We start from the raw sequence: 19,400 nt of genomic DNA, 5'->3' as shown, positions 1-19,400 counted from the left end.
TGACATAGTGCGGTCCAGTTCACCTACCGAGTGTGTAGTTGTATTCGATTGCTTTCAGCAGATCGTCTGACGCTTCTTCCGGTACGGGGGCAAGTCGTGGGAAATTCAGAAAGTCTAGGTCCAAATCCATTAAATCATCTAGATTTGGCTGCAGGGGGCCCAAGCTGGGCTGTATGAAGTCGGCCCGACCCGCGCCACGAGCTGAAAAGGGACGTTAGATTTGTTTAATGCTTCGCAAACGTAGATCGACGGAACTTCCCCGCTAAATACGATAGACACTTACCTATCTCTCGAGAATCGGGAAACGGATACTGGGCAAGTGTGGAGAACAGCGTATCCGTGGGCATATTATCGGTAATCATAAATATATCATTGCTGATCGGGGACCACTCCAAGAAGTCTAATTCGCTAGTCTGTAACGAGAGCAGAAGGGGAAGTTGCGTTCATGAGTATGTAAAGCGAAGCAAGAAACATTTATGTTTATTTTTTCTGTTGGAATCTCTTCTTCTTCTTCTTTGGCTCAACAACCGTAGTCGGTCAAGGCCTGCCTGTGCCACTTGTGGACTTGGCTTTCAGTGACTAATTGATTTCCCCCCATAGCAGGATAGTCAAGTCCTACGTATGGCGGCACGGTCTATTTGGGGATTGAACCCATGACGGACATGTTGTTAAGTCGTACGAATTGACGACTGTACTACGAGACCGGCGGATATTCTGTTGGAATATCGGTTTAATATCTAAAGTATTGATAAAACCCAGCACAAAAACAAGGCTGGTTGCGGATGATTTTAAAAAGGTAAAAGAGCCACTGTGTAAACAGCAAAGAACTAGATACGCCTAGCGAACCGTACTTTACCGATCACTGAGCTAGACTGATCACTCAACTACGAAAACAGAACGAAAAATAAAAAAAAAACAATCCATCAATATTCAATGTAATGTTGGGCACATTTCGACGAAGCTTCATAAAACATTCAATCCCCTCTGACAGAGGAAATCTATAAATTGCATGAACCAAAAAATGGATCAATTCTCTTCAGTGTAGCTTTGTAGCAGAAAAAACATGCATGTGCTTAGCAACCTGCGAATGCTAATTCGCTGTCTGCAGTTCGTTGGCCAACTTTCCATACAAAATCACGCTGAAGAGGACGGTTTGTTTCGGAGCACCCGGCATGCGACACCAAAGTTTGTCCTTTCCTTTACCGTATCCGTGCTGGCCTGCAGTTATTTAATGCATTGCAGCATCGATGATTATGATAAGCTTTCCGTGGACGGTATCATTTGGCCACTTGTTTACGTCGTTCATAACGCTACGTTCTTTGCTGTATTTTGTGCTCTTCCGTGGCAAACGTATCGACACCGAGATCGACTTGCAGCGGCTCTGAACACACTGCACCAAAACGAGCTGAGCTTGATCGATCTAACTGGCAGTGTCACGGACTATCGCGTGGTGAAGCTTTTGGCGGTTGTAATTGTGTGTAATACAGTGTGCTTTCACATAATCTTTCAAGTGTACTATATTACTAAAACCCACTCTCCCGATGAACTGTTCTTGTCCGTGTACATTGTGGATTGTACTTTTATGTACTTTGATGTGGTGATTGAGCTGGTGCTAGGACTGTGCGACTGTTTGTTGTTAATTGCACACCTCCAGCTCGAACGTTTGGTGTGGATAGTAAAGAATCGCGATCAAGCTGCTATGTCGATTGATCGTGTGCTTCTGACGTATGTTACTACGTACAATAGCATTGCGGCCGTATTGGGCGATCATTTATGTTCGTACTTTGGGCCGCTTGTTCTGCTGCATTGTTCGTATACGTGCTTGGAAGCAGCGATATGCATACTGGACACAAACCGTCACATAATCAAAATTGATGGTATCATGAGTATCGTTGCAAACATTCTGTGGCCGTTGAGTGATTTGAAAAAGCTGTCTGCAGTATTTCTGCTCGGCGAAGGAGTCAACCGGATGGTAAGTCGTCCATACAGATAAAACAAAACTGTGGTGGAAAGTTGTCGTAATATTTGGTACAACTATTGGAATTAGCAGTCAGTAGCATAGTCAGCCGGGGGAGCTTTGAAGGCAAGATACCCAAGTGACAGCTGTTCAACGAGAACGGACCTCAATGGTTGTACCACGGGACAGACACATGACATGGTACAACCCCTTCCCAATACAGCAGCAGAGGTCCAAGGTCACATGATGGTGAAGTTCTTGGAATTAATCAACAGCTCACATTGCCAAATGGGATTAATTTAGGACACATGGCTTTTACTCATAGATGATTAAAAGGGTTGAAAGGGGATGGGAAATGGTGGAATGCATTACCTTAGTATCTCTTTCACAAGGAAACGGAGCACACGTGCGTTGGAGGTGCAAATCTTTTGGGAAAGACGTTTACATTACTATGCACGTGTTCGACAACATACACGTATTATTGCGCTCGTTGCGATTTTTGGGGTTGATTTCCGTGCAAAAGTGTCAATGTAGCGATCACCGTTCTGGTTCCAACCCCTTTAAGAGCACCAATAATGCAGCACCAAAGTTTATGATTCTCTTCGCCCTTTCCTTACTGACGAGTGGACATTCGATTTTTCGTGGCACCATCGATAATTCCGTGATAGACACGCTCGATCAGGGTACCATTTGGCCGTTCGTGTATCTTGTGCACCAAATAACGCTGTGCGTCGCTTTGTGTGCTTTGCCATGGCAAACATTTTGGGAGAGAAAGCGGCTGTCAGCCGCTATGAATATCCTTGCCCAAAACGAGATAAACCTGATCGCCCGTACCGGCGTTCGAACGGACTACCGCATCGTCAGCTGGTTGGCGATCGCTATCGTCTGCAATGGGATGTGTCTGCATTTGTTTTTTCAAGTGTTTTACATCGTGCAATATGGCGGCATGGACAAACCCTTCCTTCCGTTGTACATCACGAGCTGTGCCTTTATGTACGTAGATCTGGCAATGGAGCTGGTACTAGGACTATGCGACTGTTTATTGCTAATCGTCCGGCTGCAGCTACAACGTTTGGTGTGCAGTGCACAAAATCTTGGACGGAGCGGAGATAAAGAGGACGATTTTCTTACGTTTTATGGTACTATGTACTGCAAGATTGCCGTTGTACTGAGCGATCATTTGGGTCCCTACTTTGGGCTCATTATTCTGATGCATTGTTCGTACGTCTGCTTCGAGGCGGCTATTTGCATACTGGATATGTATGATCTGCTTTTAAATAACAACAGCTCTGGTTTGCTTTACCTGGTTTACATCATTTGGCCGTTGAGTGATATCAAAAAGGTGATGATACTTTTTATGCTAAGCGAGCAAGTTAACCGGTTGGTAAGTATTGGCTGGATGTCGAACAAGTTCAACTATTCTAGGTAGTTGGTGCACGATTTTTACAGTAAGAAACTTTATGATTTCTAAGTAAAATGCGACATATGGGCATCACCTTCCTACACAGCACAAAATCAACAACTATTCCATCAATGTTTAATATCGATTTATGTTTCCCTAGAAGTGTAGCATTTCATGAAACATTCAAACTGCCCTTAGATGAACAGCGAACATAGCCATCAATAACTATTTTTCGGAGAGATAAAGCACCCAAAAGCGATACAAAAAAGAATTACCTTGCAGTGCGGGTTTGTGCCAAACATAGTTGAACATGTTTGAGAACATACACGCGTTACTGCGCTCCTTGCAATGGGTCGGTCAGCTTTCAATACAAAATCACGCAGAAGAAGACGGTTTGTTTCGAAGTACCCGGCATGCGACAGCTAAGTTTACCCTTTCCTTTATCGTGTCTATGGTGGCTAGTAGTCACCTAATATATCGTGGTGTCAAAGACTATGATCAGCTTTCCGTGGACGGTATAATTTGGCCATTGATATACGTGGTACATTATGCTATGCTATGCACTGTCCTTTGTTCTTTGCCGTTGCAAACGTTCAGGCAACGAGATCGCCTTGCAGCAGCCCTGAACACGCTGCACCAAAACGAGCTGAGCTTGATCGATCTAACTGGCAGTGTCACGGACTATCGCGTGGTGAAGCTTTTGGTGTTCGTAATCCTGTCTAATGGAGTTATCTTTCATGTATTCTTTCATGCGTACTATATCATTAAAAACACTGGTAGTGATACATACTTTCTTGTGTACATGGTGAGCTGTACTTTTATGTATTTTGATCTGGTGATCGAGTTGGTGCTAGGACTGTGCGACTGTTTGTTGCTAATTGCACACCTCCAGCTCGAACGTTTGGTGTGGATAGTAAAGAATCGCGATCAAGCTGCTATGTCGATTGATCGTGTGCTTCTGACTTACGTGTCTATGTACAACAACATAACGAATGTATTAAGAAACAATTTAACCCCATACTTTGGACCGATAATTCTACTGCACTCATCGTACGTATGCCTAGAAGCCGCCGTATGCATACTCGATGTAAACAGCTACTTAGCCAGGAAGAATCGTCCATCCATGATGGTCATCCTCGCAAATATACTGTGGCCTTTGAGTGATGTGAAAAAGTTGGCGGCAATTTTTCTGCTTGGCGAAGGAGTGAACGGTATGGTAAGTGTACAACTCTCTCTCTCTCTCTCCGGTAGATTCTGGCCACTGCAGACATCGCGAGTGTCTGTTTGCTGACATTGTTCAAACAACAGCTGCACCTTAGACAAAAATAATTAGCACCGTTGATGTGTAAATAAATATTAAATGTAATTTTCTTTGCATCGTAGTACAGACGGGGGAGAGACAGTTTTAGTCTCCTCTTGGATAAACAATTTCATTTGTAGCTCAGAACTCTCAGTGCGCACAAGTGTTGCAGTACAAACACATGGACGTGTTCGATAACATTCGAGGCTTAATTCGCTGCCTTCGAATTTTAGGCCTATTTTCCATACACCAATACCGGCACACAGGCAATACGTTCGAATGCAGTCGACATGCAGCTTTGAAATTTGTCATCTTCCTCACGATTACCTTAGCATGCAGTGGCTATTCAATGTATCGCAACATTATCGATTACCCTGCTATGGCAGCCATGAGCAATACGACAATCGAGCCATTTTTTTACATCGCACACACCATTACCGTTTGTGTAGTGTTATGTGTCTTGCCAGTGCAAACCGTAGGCCGGCGGCATCAGCTCGCCTATTTTATGAACATACTAGTCAAAAATGAAGAAGATCTAGTGAAGCTGACGAGTGGCGGGCGTAGTACTAACTATCGCCTCGTTACACTGCTTGCAACTGTTTGCCTTTGGAATGGATTGCTTTTTCATGTGTTCTTTCATTTCTACTATATTGATGAATTTCGCCACTTTGGCGATCGATTTGTATCGATGTACATTGTGAGCTGCTTCTTTATGTACATCGATCTGGCGATGGAGTTGCTGCTGGGACTGTGCGGCTGTTTGCTGCTGGTTGCGCAACTGCAGCTGGGCCGTTTAGCGCAAGCCGCGAGAGAATTCGACTATGGCGTCGATTCACCGGAAAGATTCTTTTTCCGGTATGGAGTTATACATAATCGTACTGCGTTTGCGATAAGAAACCATCTGAGTCATTACTTCGGTCCTATGTTGGCAGTGTTCTGTACCTATGTATCCCTAGAGGTGGCTATTTGTCTTTTAGCGATCGTCAACAGCATGACCAATCCTATGGGACAGTCGAAGTTGTACATTGTGGTAGTGGTTCTGTGGCCGTTAACTGATGTTAAAAAACTGTTTGCTGTGATTTTGCTCAGTGAGAGGACAAAACAGGTGGTAAGTTGTTTAGTTGAAGATCAATTTTACTAGTAAGAAACAAATTGTTATACAAATTCCACGGATTTTGAAGCTTCGACATGCGGTTTGCATATTTAAAGGTGAGATCGCTTGTCTGTACTTTGTAATGGGCATATAGATCAATTTTGTCTTGTCGATTCGTCCATTATGTATTCGTCCAATATGGTAATGACCTAGGAGATGTCTTTAGTCTACGTACAATGATGATGCATTAGCGAATGCATAATGAAAGGCATATTCAGCTACTAATGTTCTGTTTGTAACACCAGCCACGAATAAAACGTTTGCTCCTTTGTCAGAATAATTGTGTACACGTGAAGTGATTTGGCATATTTTCAAACGTTTTTATAATTTGTTCCTCAAATGAAGTGGGTGCAAACGATTCTTAATAACTTAAGCACCTTCGGTGTAGCGTTGGCCAGGTACGAAGGAGAACAGTGTTCGTATCGGCGTCCAACTACGCACCAATGTGTTACCCACTTTCTGCTCGTACTATTCAGCATTGGGTTTTTGCTGTACTGCATATGGGAACAGTACAGTATCTTTGCGATGGCAATTTATGCATTCGACGATGCCACCTTTATCCTAAGTACGGCAAGCTTTATTGTGGCTTGGTTTGTTGTTCCTCTGGTCAGCTGCGCCAGAGGTGATCGGTTGATTTACACGCTGAACAATCTGCTAGAAAACGATACCGATCTTAGCCGCTTACACGCAATACAAAGCTCCGTCCGATTGTCCTACCGGCAGGCGAAATGGTTCGGTCGGATGATGCAGTACGAAAGCATTGCGTGCTGTCTGCTACTAAGCGCCGGCTATACGATACTGTACAGCTTCCAGCCAGAAGCATGGTATCTGTACTTGACGATTGGTATTTATCTATACGAGGACCTTTGTTTGTCATGGTTGTTCGGCTTTTACTCCACGATCATGATGCACTACGTAGATCAGTTGTCGTATGCAGCGCAGCTGTTACAAGAAGACCACGCGCATACACTGGATGAACGTGTGCGAGTGTTCTGTAAGACATATGAGCGAGTCTCCCGAGCGGTGGCGAGATCATTTTTCGAATATACTGGACCAGTCATAGCAACTTTTTGTACGTTAGTTATGTTTGAAGGATCACTTAAGCTGTACCACGTGTACGACGTATTCATAAGGGGTGTGAACGAAATCGTTTGGACAGAACATATGCTAAACGTTATTGAATGTTTGTGGTTGTGCTTTGATGTAAAGAAACTGTTCATCGTGATGTATATAAGTGGAATGCTGCAACAAAAGGTAAGCATACATAAGGGTGAATCGTGAGGGAAGACAATTGTACCAAGAACGGGCGTACAATCGCTGTTGGCAACTAATTTCAAGGCACGAACAGGATAGCAAGGAGCCTTAATACCTAATACTTAATTATTGTAAATGCCCACCATCTACTGTCGAGAGACAGTTGATTGATCGTACTATATTTGTTGTGTTAAATTATGCAACCAATCAGTACGTGATAGAAATACTCTTGTAATGATATTGTACATCAATTTGTTAGATGCTCTAACGACACCAGGTTCGGACGTGCTGTTGATACACGATCTTGAAAGTGCACGTATACGTGAATTAGTTCCTATAAATTGTTTGCTGATATTTAGTTATCCGAATGGAGTGTCTTCAAATTATGTTTCAAAGCTTGAGTGCGCTAGGCATGACTTTGGTTAGATACGACGTACGGCATCGATCTTATAGCAAACCGACTTCCTTTCAATTTTCTGTACAGTTGCTGTACTCACTTTGCTGCATCACTTTCACGTCGTTTCGCGTATGGGTGCAATTTTCAGTGCATTCGCAGATAGAGCACGAAATGCTGGAAAATATATCCTTCATTGTTTCTACCGCGAGCTTTTGCATTATTTGGATGGTGGTTCCACTGTACGCTTATGCGCGATGCTCTCGGTTGGTCCACGCATTAAACAGTCTGCAGGCGAACGATGCAGAGCTAGGTCACGTAATTACGTTGTCTTATCGGCGAGTGAAATGTTTTGCCTGTTTCATCCAGCTCGATGGTGTCTTATGCTGTCTATTACTAAGCACTGGGTATACAATAGCGTTTTGGTACCAGGGACAGCCATGGTATATGTTTTTAAACATCGGCATATATATCTACGAAGATTTGTGTTTGTCGTGGCTGTTTGGAATTTACTCGGCGATCATGTTGTTCTGTGTCGCACAGTTATCCTGTGCTGCAAAGTTATTACAAAGCGATTACTATCATTCCGACACATTGGAGACACGGCTGCGACTGTTCTGTCGGACGTACGATCGTGTTTGCACGAGGGTGGCGCAACCATTTTACGAGTACTGTGGGCCAGTCGTGGCAACCTTTTGTCCGTTACTAATTTTTGAAGGATCGCTAAAACTGTTCCACGCGTACGATGTATTCAAAAGAAGTACGTATAGAACCGTTTGGACCGAGCAGTTGTTGAGCGCTTCAGAATGGCTGTGGTTGTCGTTTGACGTCAAAAAACTGTTCGTCGTGCTGTACGTGAGTGAAGTGTTAAAGCAAAAGGTAAGCAATACGCAAGCGATGTGAGGGTTTATGGAATTAACGCAGGTCGTAAAAGTAATAGGCATGGTATTTAAATAATTAATCGTTAATATGCCAACTAAGTGATTAGTGTTGATAGTGTGCTATCAATTATAGATATGTCTGAAGACTAAAAAAAGGGAGGAAGAACACCGCAAGAATAATGCGAACTAACACACTACCCCGTGATGGTGATGCTATGATGCGTGAGAATCCGTTTGAATGTTCTTGAGTTCCTAAACTAAAACATGAATAATTGCAGAACAATCGAGCATCTTGTCCATCTGTCTTGCGTTAGTGTTCCAGTTTTGGAATAAACCAAGAAAAGCTACCAGGCTTGTCATGAGATTACCAGACATCCTCGTCAGATGATTGATTATTGTTGTAAGCGTATCATTACTTATGGATACACTTGCCAACTCAGCATACACCTCTTGAACCAATAATAACAACACTTCGAGGCCTAAGGACTACAGTGAACGTCAGAAAAGTGTGAATATCGTTATAAGTTAACATACAACCATGTGGTGCCTACGAATACATTTACAGTGCATGGAGAAGCTAGGTTTAACCATGGTCAAGTACGACCCTGGAAAGCATACTTTCATCAGTGTGCCGTACGCACCCTTAAAGTTTGCCTGCCTGTTTACTGCAGCTTTGGTTAGCTCTGGCTATCTGCTATGGCGCAGCCCCTTAGACTATATCGTGTACAAATTGGACACCCGAATGTTCGATATAACTATCTTCATCATCAACACGACCATTTCGTGCACCCTCTGTTTGATTCTCCCATTGCAATGCTACTACAAAAACCGTCAACTCTCCAGCAGTTTGAATGCATTACTGAAAAACGATTCCATTCTTCGGCAGGCGATACTTGAAATGGGTGGAAAGCCACTCTGCTATAAAGAAGCGACCCTTTTTTCCCGCATCATGCGATGGGATGGAATTGTCTGTGTTAGTTTCTTTTTCTGCAGCTATTTCATTAAAAGCTGGTCGAAATGTAATTTCGTTCACATCCAGCTTTCTGTGTGTATTTATTTGGCAACCGATTTAGCCCTCGATTGGACATTGGGGCTGTGTTGTGTGATGATACTTGTGGGAATAGCGCAGCTTTCTCACATCGTTGATTTGTTGAAAATAGCTTCCACAAGACGAACCATCGCATTTGAACAGATCTGGCTTCCGTTATGGCAAGTGTACGATCGTGTGACGATCGATGTACGCAAAGATCTAAGCCAATACTGTGGCCCGATTGTGGTATTCTCTTCGTGCATGATAGGAATGGAAAGTGCAGTAAAGATGGTTGACGTTGGAGGAGCATTAAATGATGGCAGTGGAGATATTACAATACTTATACTTGGATGTTTATGGTTATTGTTTAATATAAAGAAGCTCATTGCTCTATTGCTGCTAAGTGAGCATTTGAAGCAGAAGGTAAGCATTTAATATACACAAAATTAATCCACACGTCATTTGAAACTGTGACAGAAAACATATAAGATGAATGATCCTATTGAAAAAAGAATCGATTAATTTCCAGAATCGTTCCTTTTTTCAATACATCGCTCGTAACGTAATGTGTCAATCAAAATGGGAATTCAAGTTCTTGTTATGTTTACTACACATTATTAATATCGCGTATTGCCACGAGATTGATTAATGGCACCGTAAACATGTCGTCTGTAACAGTATGTTGCCGTTCCGCACTCTGAACGAACCATGGCTGCTTCATCATTCGCTGAACTGATACGACCGATGATCAACACGGCCTGTACATTGGGTGTTAGTTACGTGAAGCAATGTCCTTCCACTAGTGATCGTTTTGTTATTTCCAAGTCACCCACCATCAAATTTGGATTTTGGATTGTAATCTTACTGGCAATGGGCTGTTATTTGCTTATCCGCACCAAGCAGGATGTGTTGGAACGCTCGCAGAAAGAAAGCTACTTTGACTATGCGCTGTTCTTTGTGAGCAACTTGATGCTCGTTTTGAGCGTACTGCAAATGGTATATTATGGATACACGCGGAAACATGTGCAACTTGAGCTGCTGAACAGTACAATCGACATTGAACGAGAGCTTACGGTGTTCTTAAAAAGAAAAATAAATTACGGTGTTATTGCGCGGTTTACCAAATGGCTGACTATATGGACTATCTTTTTCTACGTAATAATCATGCACACGCTGTATGTGTTTGACCATCTCCGTTACAATACGTTCATTTTAATGTACATCGAGACCTTGCTGTTGCTGTACGCTAACAATTGCATAGAGTTTACGATCATTATCTGCTCTACAACGCAGATGACTCTGTGTCGGTATCTGAAAGATTTGATGAATACTTTGGAAGCAAAAAAGCTTCCCCTTGCCTCCGAATTCTATATGTATTTTAAACTAATCGATCGCATAACAGTATTGATAAACTTTCATCTTAGCCAAATTTATGGATCATTTGTGGTATTTCATTGTATGTATGTACTGTTTGAAAGTGCATCGATCTGGTTTTCGTTCTTGAGTGCGTCGTCGAGCATGCAGTTTCAAATAGTGAACGAAGAATCGAATCTGATGTTGGTGTCCTACATTCTATGGCTCGTGAGTGATTCAAAGAATGTTCTGCTAGTGGCAATTTCGTCGTCCTTGTTGCAGCAAAAGGTAATCAATACATGATAATTTTATTGATTGCAATGGAGAAGTTTATTGGAACTCGAAGCATTGGTTATTGAATAATATATATTTAAATAAATATTTGAATGTTTAACACGATATAATCTTTGTTTTAAAAAAATAACATCGGAGGGAACAGTACTCAAACACTATTTTACATACAGTAAAACGCCTCATAACGAGTACCCGTTATAACGAGTTTTTCCTATAACGAGCAAATCTAAATGCTCTACAAATACCCCTCTCAGCGAGTAAAATCTCGCATAACGAGCAATTTCATGTTTGTTTAGTTTCAATACTAAGAATCGTTAAATATCAAGCTTTTCCATAAGGGTTAGTATATAAGTGTGGAGGAAAAGTGTAAGGGAGGTGACACATTAACGCCCACTGGCAGTCCAAAACTCACAAAGTCATACAAATATCGAAAAAAGCCGTGGGCGCGACCACTCCAGATAACTCTTTACAGGTCAGATAGCGAAGCTGTGAGTTTTTCTGAGAGTTGCTTGTCGGCAAGTGGGATAAGTGAGGTAGTGTCCTCAATTTAATTGCTCCATTTCCTTACTTTTTATTTGACAATTAAAGGAGCCTTTCTTCGGGCCCGGCCGTAGAAGTAAACAGGATGTGGATTTTTACTGTATAGGGTACTTCCCTAAGAAGCGTGTGTCACAAGTGTGAGGTATATTGATGACTGTGCTTGCATGCATTCTTGATTTACTTGCGGGTGAAGGCTAGAATTTCGAAACGAAGAATTGATCAATCCATTACAGTTGCCTATTGAAGGTGTTCCGTATATTTGTGATGCATAAAATCTCTATCTACCTGCACTTTTCTTACACCTGGAACCAATTATTTCACTTTTCATACAAATTGTGTAAAAAAGAGCCTCCTACATAACGAGTTTTTCGGAACGGATTAAACTCGTTATGAGGGATTCCACTGTAGTAGAATTTGCAAGATATGATGTGTATAACGATCGAGGACATGACATCATAGAACCAAAGCGGTTGTATCGTCTAATACAGGGATCTAAAACTTTTTACTTCGCGAGTGCCGTTGGTACCCTTTGGTAATTACGTTAAAATCTCGTTTTGATAAGAAAATGCTAGTTAAAGATATCAATTTCATTTTGCTATTATTCCTGAGATGGACTTGGACTAAGTTTGATGCAGAATATCTATATCTGCGTATGTGGTGAGAGGCTCTATCCATTCGAGATTAGACACATAACAATCAATTGTCTATCAATCGGATGACTTGCTGACTGTACCAAGAAAACGATTCCATTAATAAATTTGATTCGTTTAAAAAATGGCCAAATGACCTCTGAACCTTTTTTTTTTCTTAAATTTTAAAACAGTGCTTTCGTACAAAAAATATTGAAAAATTGTTGTTGTGCATGTCTGAAGAACACGGTGGGGCTACGATTTTATCAATGTAAATAATGAAATGTAACTTAAAAAAAATCAGCAACATACGAAACAATTCATAATTGTTAATCAACTCATTTAAATAAGGAAGCGTCATACTACCATGTTCCACAATGTACATGAAAAGGACATTTGAGTCGCAGGCCGCTCGTTACGAATATGGGAAGTAAATGAACGTAGTGAGATGTAGTGAGATGTTGATAACAGAAAGGATCGTCAGATGATTAATTGCTGTTGAAAGCGTAATTATGGGTACATTGGACTGCTATACACATATATATAAAGCTCTCAATGCACAGAAAGAACAAGAACAGTTCTAGGGCTGAAGGCTACAGAGCACGTCTGGAAAGTGTGAACCACGTGTACAAGTGAACAGACGCTATGCGTTGCATACGGGTACAACTGGCGTATATGGGAAGGCTAGGTTTAACCATGGTGAAATACGACTCAGAAAAGCATACTTTCAATAGTGTGCAAAACGCTAGATTTAAGTTCAGCTGCCTATTTGCTGTTGCTCTGATTAGCTCAGGCTATCTCATATGGCGCAGTCCCATGGACTACTCCGTGTATAAGTTTGACAGTAAAATTTTTGATATAACTATTTTCATCATTAACACAATAATTACAAACACCATCTATATTATTCTACCATTGCAATGCTACTGCAAGCATCACCAACTTGCAAACAGTTTGAATTCATTGCTGACAAACGATTCCATTCTTCGGCGACTAGCTCTACTGGTTGGCAAAGAACCGCCCTGCTATACAGAAGCGACCTATTTTTCCTTCATCATGCGATGGGATGGAATTGCATGTGTCAGTTTCTTTTTCTGTTCCTACTTTATGAAAAATTGGGTTATTGATGAATTCGTTCACCTCCAGCTTTCCGTATGTATTTATTTAGCGATGGATTTAGCTCTCGGCTGGACACTAGGGCTGTGTTGTGTGGTAATGCTTGTTGGCATAGAGCAGCTTTCTCACATTATTGATTTACTGCTAAAAGCTTCCGACGAGCGAGCCATTGCCCCGGAACTGATCTCACCCATCTTGTGGGATGTGTACGATCGTGTGACGATCCATGTACGCAAAGACCTAAGCCAATACTGTGGTCCTATTGTGGTACTATTCACATCATTGTTCGTACTGGAGTGTGCCATATCGTTGGTTGACTTGGGTGGTTTATTATATGACGGCAGTGATTTAGATATGAGCTTAATCGCAGTTGGAGCATTATGGTTACTGTTTGATTTCAAGAAGTTTATTGTCCCGTTGCTGTTAAGCGAGTGTTTAAAGCAAAAGGTAAGCATTTTTTTCAATAAAATGTGATCATTGCATTCATATGATGAGTAATTTGACAAAATAATACGTATTACATTCATCCATCACAGTAAACCAATAAATCATATGTTCATTGTGTTTATTACGTTATGCGTCAATCAGAATGTAAATAATTGTTTTACGACTTCTAACATCATTATGTAAAGAATTGTAGCGAGATTGATTAATGGCGATAAAAGTACATTAACATGTGACAGTGTCTCGCAATTCCACTCTATGGATGAGCTTTGGATGCCCGCTTAATTACTACTACGGCTAAACCGTAACACAGGAGTACGTTGAATATGACTGTGTACGTTGAGTGAAGCATTGTCGGTGCACTGTGTATTGTTTTATGATGCCTAAGTCTCTTACTTGTACCATGAGATTAATAGTTTGTGTTGTAATTTCATTGGTAAGTGGTCGATTTATGCTAATCTACAACAAGTAGTACAGTAAGATCATCAAAAAGCAAGCACATTTAGTCATTAAGGCATTCGGGGATCAAACCAAACAAGACTTCTTATTGTTTGGGGTAATGACTTATTCAATCATTTTGGTCTATATGAGCTTCCTAGCCTAAAAAGTATCACGTAACTAGATAGATAGTCCTTTGCTACGTCGGGACGGTCTGGGTGGGAATCGAATTCATTCAAGCTTTGTATAGCAGCAGGTGAGACTATCCTATATCGTCTATCTCGTAAGTACAATGTAAGACATTCTACCCCTAGGAAGCTTCCAAAGCAGAAATACCGCAATGCAATCAATGCACGTGACATATGGTCCAGCTTTCTTTGAAATCGATTACATATGTTGATACAGCCAGTGGACATACGTCCATTTTCAATTAGTTTGATTATCCTGCTCCCTTCCATCTCCCGTATAGGGCCTTGTGTGTGGCTACCACAATTTTGCTTATTGTTTAACAGGATGTCAAACTTGTTGAAGCGTTATCGACTGCTGTTGGCCGTCGCTTCGATTGGATACCTGATACCGTGTAGCTACAATATCCGTACCGGACTGTTTGACTGTTCCTACCGAAACACGTTGGTTTGTGTATGCAATGTAGTGTTTTTCGGTGGTTTCGTGTGGTATGACTTTAGAATGATTCTGAAATTCTACGCCACGCTACCAATAGTGCTGGTGGGAATATTGACGGTCGATGTGACCGTATACAATCTGCTAATATTCTGCATTATCATAAACGCAGTGTACAATCGAGATTGCTTCGTGCAACTGCTGAACAGTCTTTTCGCGCGTGACGATTGGATGCTTGAATCGGTTGCCATGCAAGGATCATCCCAGCAGCGCCGCTCAACGCAAAGCACGGGTGGTTTAGTGTGTTTAATCGTGCTGGTATTGCTGTACGCCATGTACAATGCCCTATTTGTCAACGATCACAGCATGGTTTTGATGGACATGATCATTTTGCTTAGATTCTGCTTCATGTTCCTAATACTGGAGTTATACCAGGTGTGTGTACGCATCATCAGAAAGCGTATGAAGCAACTCCAAGTATTGCTAACGCAAATGGAAGAAATCAATACTACCGCTTGTGTCGAACATGTTGTGCACGTGTTTTTGGACCGTTTTCAACGTTACTATTTACTGATCGATAGTGTGAATAAGTGTTTTTCCGTACCGGTAACTCACACACTGCTGCTTATCGTGCTCGAGCGAACTGTAGCAGCGTACGATGTGTTTGAAAATTTAAGGGGAGAGAGTAAAATGATCTTATGGGACTTTTATAGGCTGCTGTACAGGCAGGTGTGGGAAATTACGTACATAGTGCTGATGGTGCTGTTGGCGATCAATTGCAATGCAACAAGTTTGCAGGTAATTTACTACAACCAGTTACCAAATGTATGTTCATTTTTTTAGTTGATTCGTCCATTAGCTTTCAGTCATAATCAATACCAGACGTCTACAATTAATCGTTGGGTCTTGATGCGTTCTTTTGATAGTTTCGAAACGTAGATTAACATATGCGTGAGACAGCTTTGCACGCGCTCAAAAGAGGCACATTACATTAACTATTTATTAGCTAACATCGATGAGTTGGTTAAAAGCACCCCTGAATGGCCAGTACCAGAATGATATTCGGATAGTAACATTCTATTATCAGACGGACACGGTTGACATAATGTCTATGTACATTCGCCAGAATCATTTTACATTGCGCATAGTTACAGCGATTTACTTTCTACCCGTCAGCTACAACCAAACGGCACAACGTTTCGTCCAGCAGCGCACCAATCTCGTTTCGTTTGGCGTTGGAATACTACTATCATTTGCCTTCTTTTATCATGATATTTTCATCCAAAATGTATTCTTTGCAAACCTGCCACCGTTTGCATTTGCAATTGTACTGCTGGAACTGCTATTGTACACCATCGTGCCGTTCTGTGTAGTGTTGAACAATTTATTCTATCGCAAGCGATTGAAAGATCTGTTGAACGTTCTTTTTGCAGACGATAGTGTACTCGATACCACAAACGTCACGATGAGCGGTACGTATTTTCTGTACATCAGCGGCTTGAGCGTGCTGCTGGTAACCTTCGAATTGTGCAACCTTTTTGCATTGGAAACGATCTCACACAAAATGTTGACCACAACGTTTGTGTTACGGTATACGGGTATGATACACTTCCTGTATCTTTTCCATATGTGCGTCAGCATGGTGGGCTTGCGGATGGAGCAGCTGAAAATGCTTTTCCATCGCAAACAAACTGAGGACGAGTTTGAGTATTTCCTCGGACTTTTTATGGCGAAATTTGAACGATACGTGATGCAAATAGAACAAATCAATCGATGCTTTTCTCTTCCAATCGTCACTATTCTGGCGCTGGGAATGGTAGAGCTGGCATATCTTGTGTTCGAGTGCTTTTACACGTACGATGCCGGTTCACCGGATAGTGAAATGTATAATGGTTTTACGGATTGGGCATTCAGCCAGTTCTGGCAATCGATGTACTGCCACTTTTTGGTGCTGACAGTTTCATCTTGCGAGCGGACAAGAAAAATGGTAAGAAATTAAATGGAATATGCACGTAGAACGGTCATTTTTTGAGTGTGCCGTGTGATTTGATTTCATCAACTCAAATTCACTTCATAAAAAAAAAAACAAACATTCAAGAGCCTAATTGAGTTCAAATTTAAGAAGCAAATTCAGAAGTAAGTTTTTGACCCAGGTGAGTTATGATCATGACAAATTTGGGAGCTATTCTGGGCATCCACAATTCAGAGTCATCATTTATCTATTTTAGTAGGCTGTAGTTTTAAGAATCTCTATACCCAGGTCTGCCATAAAGCCTAACAGGAATTGTGTAGTCCAGCGATGTCAAACTCATTTGACCGAGCGGACCAAAATGGTACTTTAGATAGTAACAAGAGCCGCAATCTAGTTTTTATGTGAAATTATATGATGCATAAATCGGATCGTTAACAGTGTCACTCATTTCATTTTTGGGATAACAGGATAACAGTTATGTTACAAAGTTTAATGCAAAATTGATTTTATTAAATCTAAGAAACGTTTTACTTAAGAATGCTAGTGGAAGTTTATTTTTTAACTGGCCATAGACCTCTGATATTTTGAAAATTTTTGTCAGCTAAAAAAAATTAGTACGCAATACTAATGACAATAACTGATCATGACACTAAGTAGGTTGGCTTAATCATTGCAGAATAGTCAATTTTATGTTGATATTGGTGTGATTTAATGTATCAATATAGTTGAACTGGCATATATTGTGAACAGTATTTATATACTTAGAAATACCCTTCCAGCCAATCTTCATAAAAATCGCCTCTCTTATAGCGACTAAAATCAGAGCTACAAGCCCACCTGTAGAGTCAAGTCACCAAGTGATCTGATTGATAGCTTAAAATGAAAAGTAACATGTTTGAATTCATGTTACTTTAAAAGTTTATGTTTGAAAATAAAGTTATTTTTTGATGATTTTTTTACATTATACAATTTTTTTATATTTCAACAAATTTATTACGTGCATTGGAAAGGAATTATGAGATAAAAATGATTTTCATTATTTTGTAACCCTTGCACTGATGTGTTCGGAATTCAATCTAGTCGTTTTCGATACACACGGAAAGACACTATGGATGGGAATCGAACCAGCATTTGGTAGTTGCTAGCGGATAACCAGAACTCATCCAACAGACGACTGTTTATGAGCCAAACATTGATATGAAGCATGTCAAAATCATAATGTAGCAAATGAAAGAATCAATTAAATTAGGCAATTGGTCATTACTATTGCTTGCCAACTCTATTAACGCATAGTATGTTCCTAATAGTCCGGCACACACACAGTGACACATTCAACACGGAAGTATAATGCAACAAAACTCAACCTTGATGTAGGTCTTCAGCTATCATTTAATTAGATTAATAATTAATAAATTTTACCTGAAATCAATAATTTCAGTGTAAATCATGCTAGCACATCTGTTATGGTACACATTCTCTCTTTTCTGGAAATGCACTACAGTTGACATAATGTCCTCACTCGTAAAGCGTTACCAACGGTTGTTCGCCGTAGCAATCGTTATGCATATACTGCCCTGTAGGTACAACTTTCGTACCAATATGTTTGAAAAATCTTGGACCAACATGTTTGCTTTAGTATTGAATATTGTGCTTCACAGCATGTGTCTGTGGTTAGATTTAAATGCTATCAAAATTTCAATCGGCTACATGTCGTTTGTGATGTTAGGTGTGATAGTGATCTACCTAGTGACATACGCCTTAATGCTGATCGTAATTATCTGGAATGCGTTCTACCATCGGGACTCGTTTGTACACTTGTTTAACAGCCTATTCGCCAAGGAAGATTGGTTACTACAGTGGGTAGTGATGAAAGGAAAAGTGACCGCGCTCAATCTGCAAACACGTCACAATGGCAATATGGGATCGTTAGCTGTGCTAGTAATCTTCAACAGCTTCTACAACTTTGCGTATGCTGCAAATTCTACGATTTTTAAGCTATACTGGTTAATTTTGCTCAGATTTTGTGGAATGTTCGTGATGGTGGAGCTTTATCGAGCGTGTGTGATCGTTATTGAGGAGCGTATGAAGCAGTTGCAGTTTCTGCTGCAGCTCACAAACAATGACCCGAAATTAAATGTGGACAATCAGGTGGAGCTCTTTCTAGAACGATTCGAGCACTACTATGAGTTGATCGAATGCATCAATCGATGCTTTGCCATACCTTTAATTCACGTTCTGTTACTAATTCTGCTCGAACGAACCGTTGCAGCTTACGATGTATATGACAACTATAATTTGCTGGATGTTATGTCGGTTCGGAATAAGTTTGGGTTATTATTCAGACAGATCTGGCAAATGATATACCCAATAATCATCTGTATGATCGGGATAACCGGTAATCTTACATCAATTCAGGTAAATTAAAAGTTTTTTTTATCGTGATTAGTCATTCTGGCCTAATTAGCCTATAGCAGGAAATTATCCTTCAAGATTCCTGACTGTGTAAAGTTACGTCAATCAGTTATGTTGATACATATACATGTGAATAAACAAAACCCTGTCTTCTCATAATTTATTTAAATTGCACCCAATATCTAGTTGATAATCACCAACATGTGGTTC

At 40.8% G+C, this 19,400-nt stretch overlaps 1 protein-coding gene across 2 annotated transcripts in view; it reads right to left on the bottom strand.

Annotated features, from left to right (window-relative positions):
- Positions 1-19,400, bottom strand: part of LOC120903972 (protein WBSCR14 homolog) — a 49,350-nt gene that overhangs the window by 5,668 nt on the left and 24,282 nt on the right. For both annotated transcript variants that reach the window (XM_040313658.1, XM_040313659.1), the window contains 2 exons: positions 284-413; positions 28-201 (listed from right to left, as the gene is read on the bottom strand). In XM_040313658.1, coding sequence (XP_040169592.1) covers positions 28-201; positions 284-413 — 304 coding nt within the window. The remainder of the gene's footprint in view (positions 1-27; positions 202-283; positions 414-19,400) is intronic.

This window comes from Anopheles arabiensis, chromosome 3 (assembly GCF_016920715.1).
Source record: "Anopheles arabiensis isolate DONGOLA chromosome 3, AaraD3, whole genome shotgun sequence".
In the NCBI taxonomy this organism is placed as follows: Eukaryota; Metazoa; Arthropoda; class Insecta; order Diptera; family Culicidae; genus Anopheles; species Anopheles arabiensis.
The sequence above is the reverse complement of the archived record's forward strand: the minus strand, read 5'-3'. Positions and strand labels throughout refer to the sequence as shown.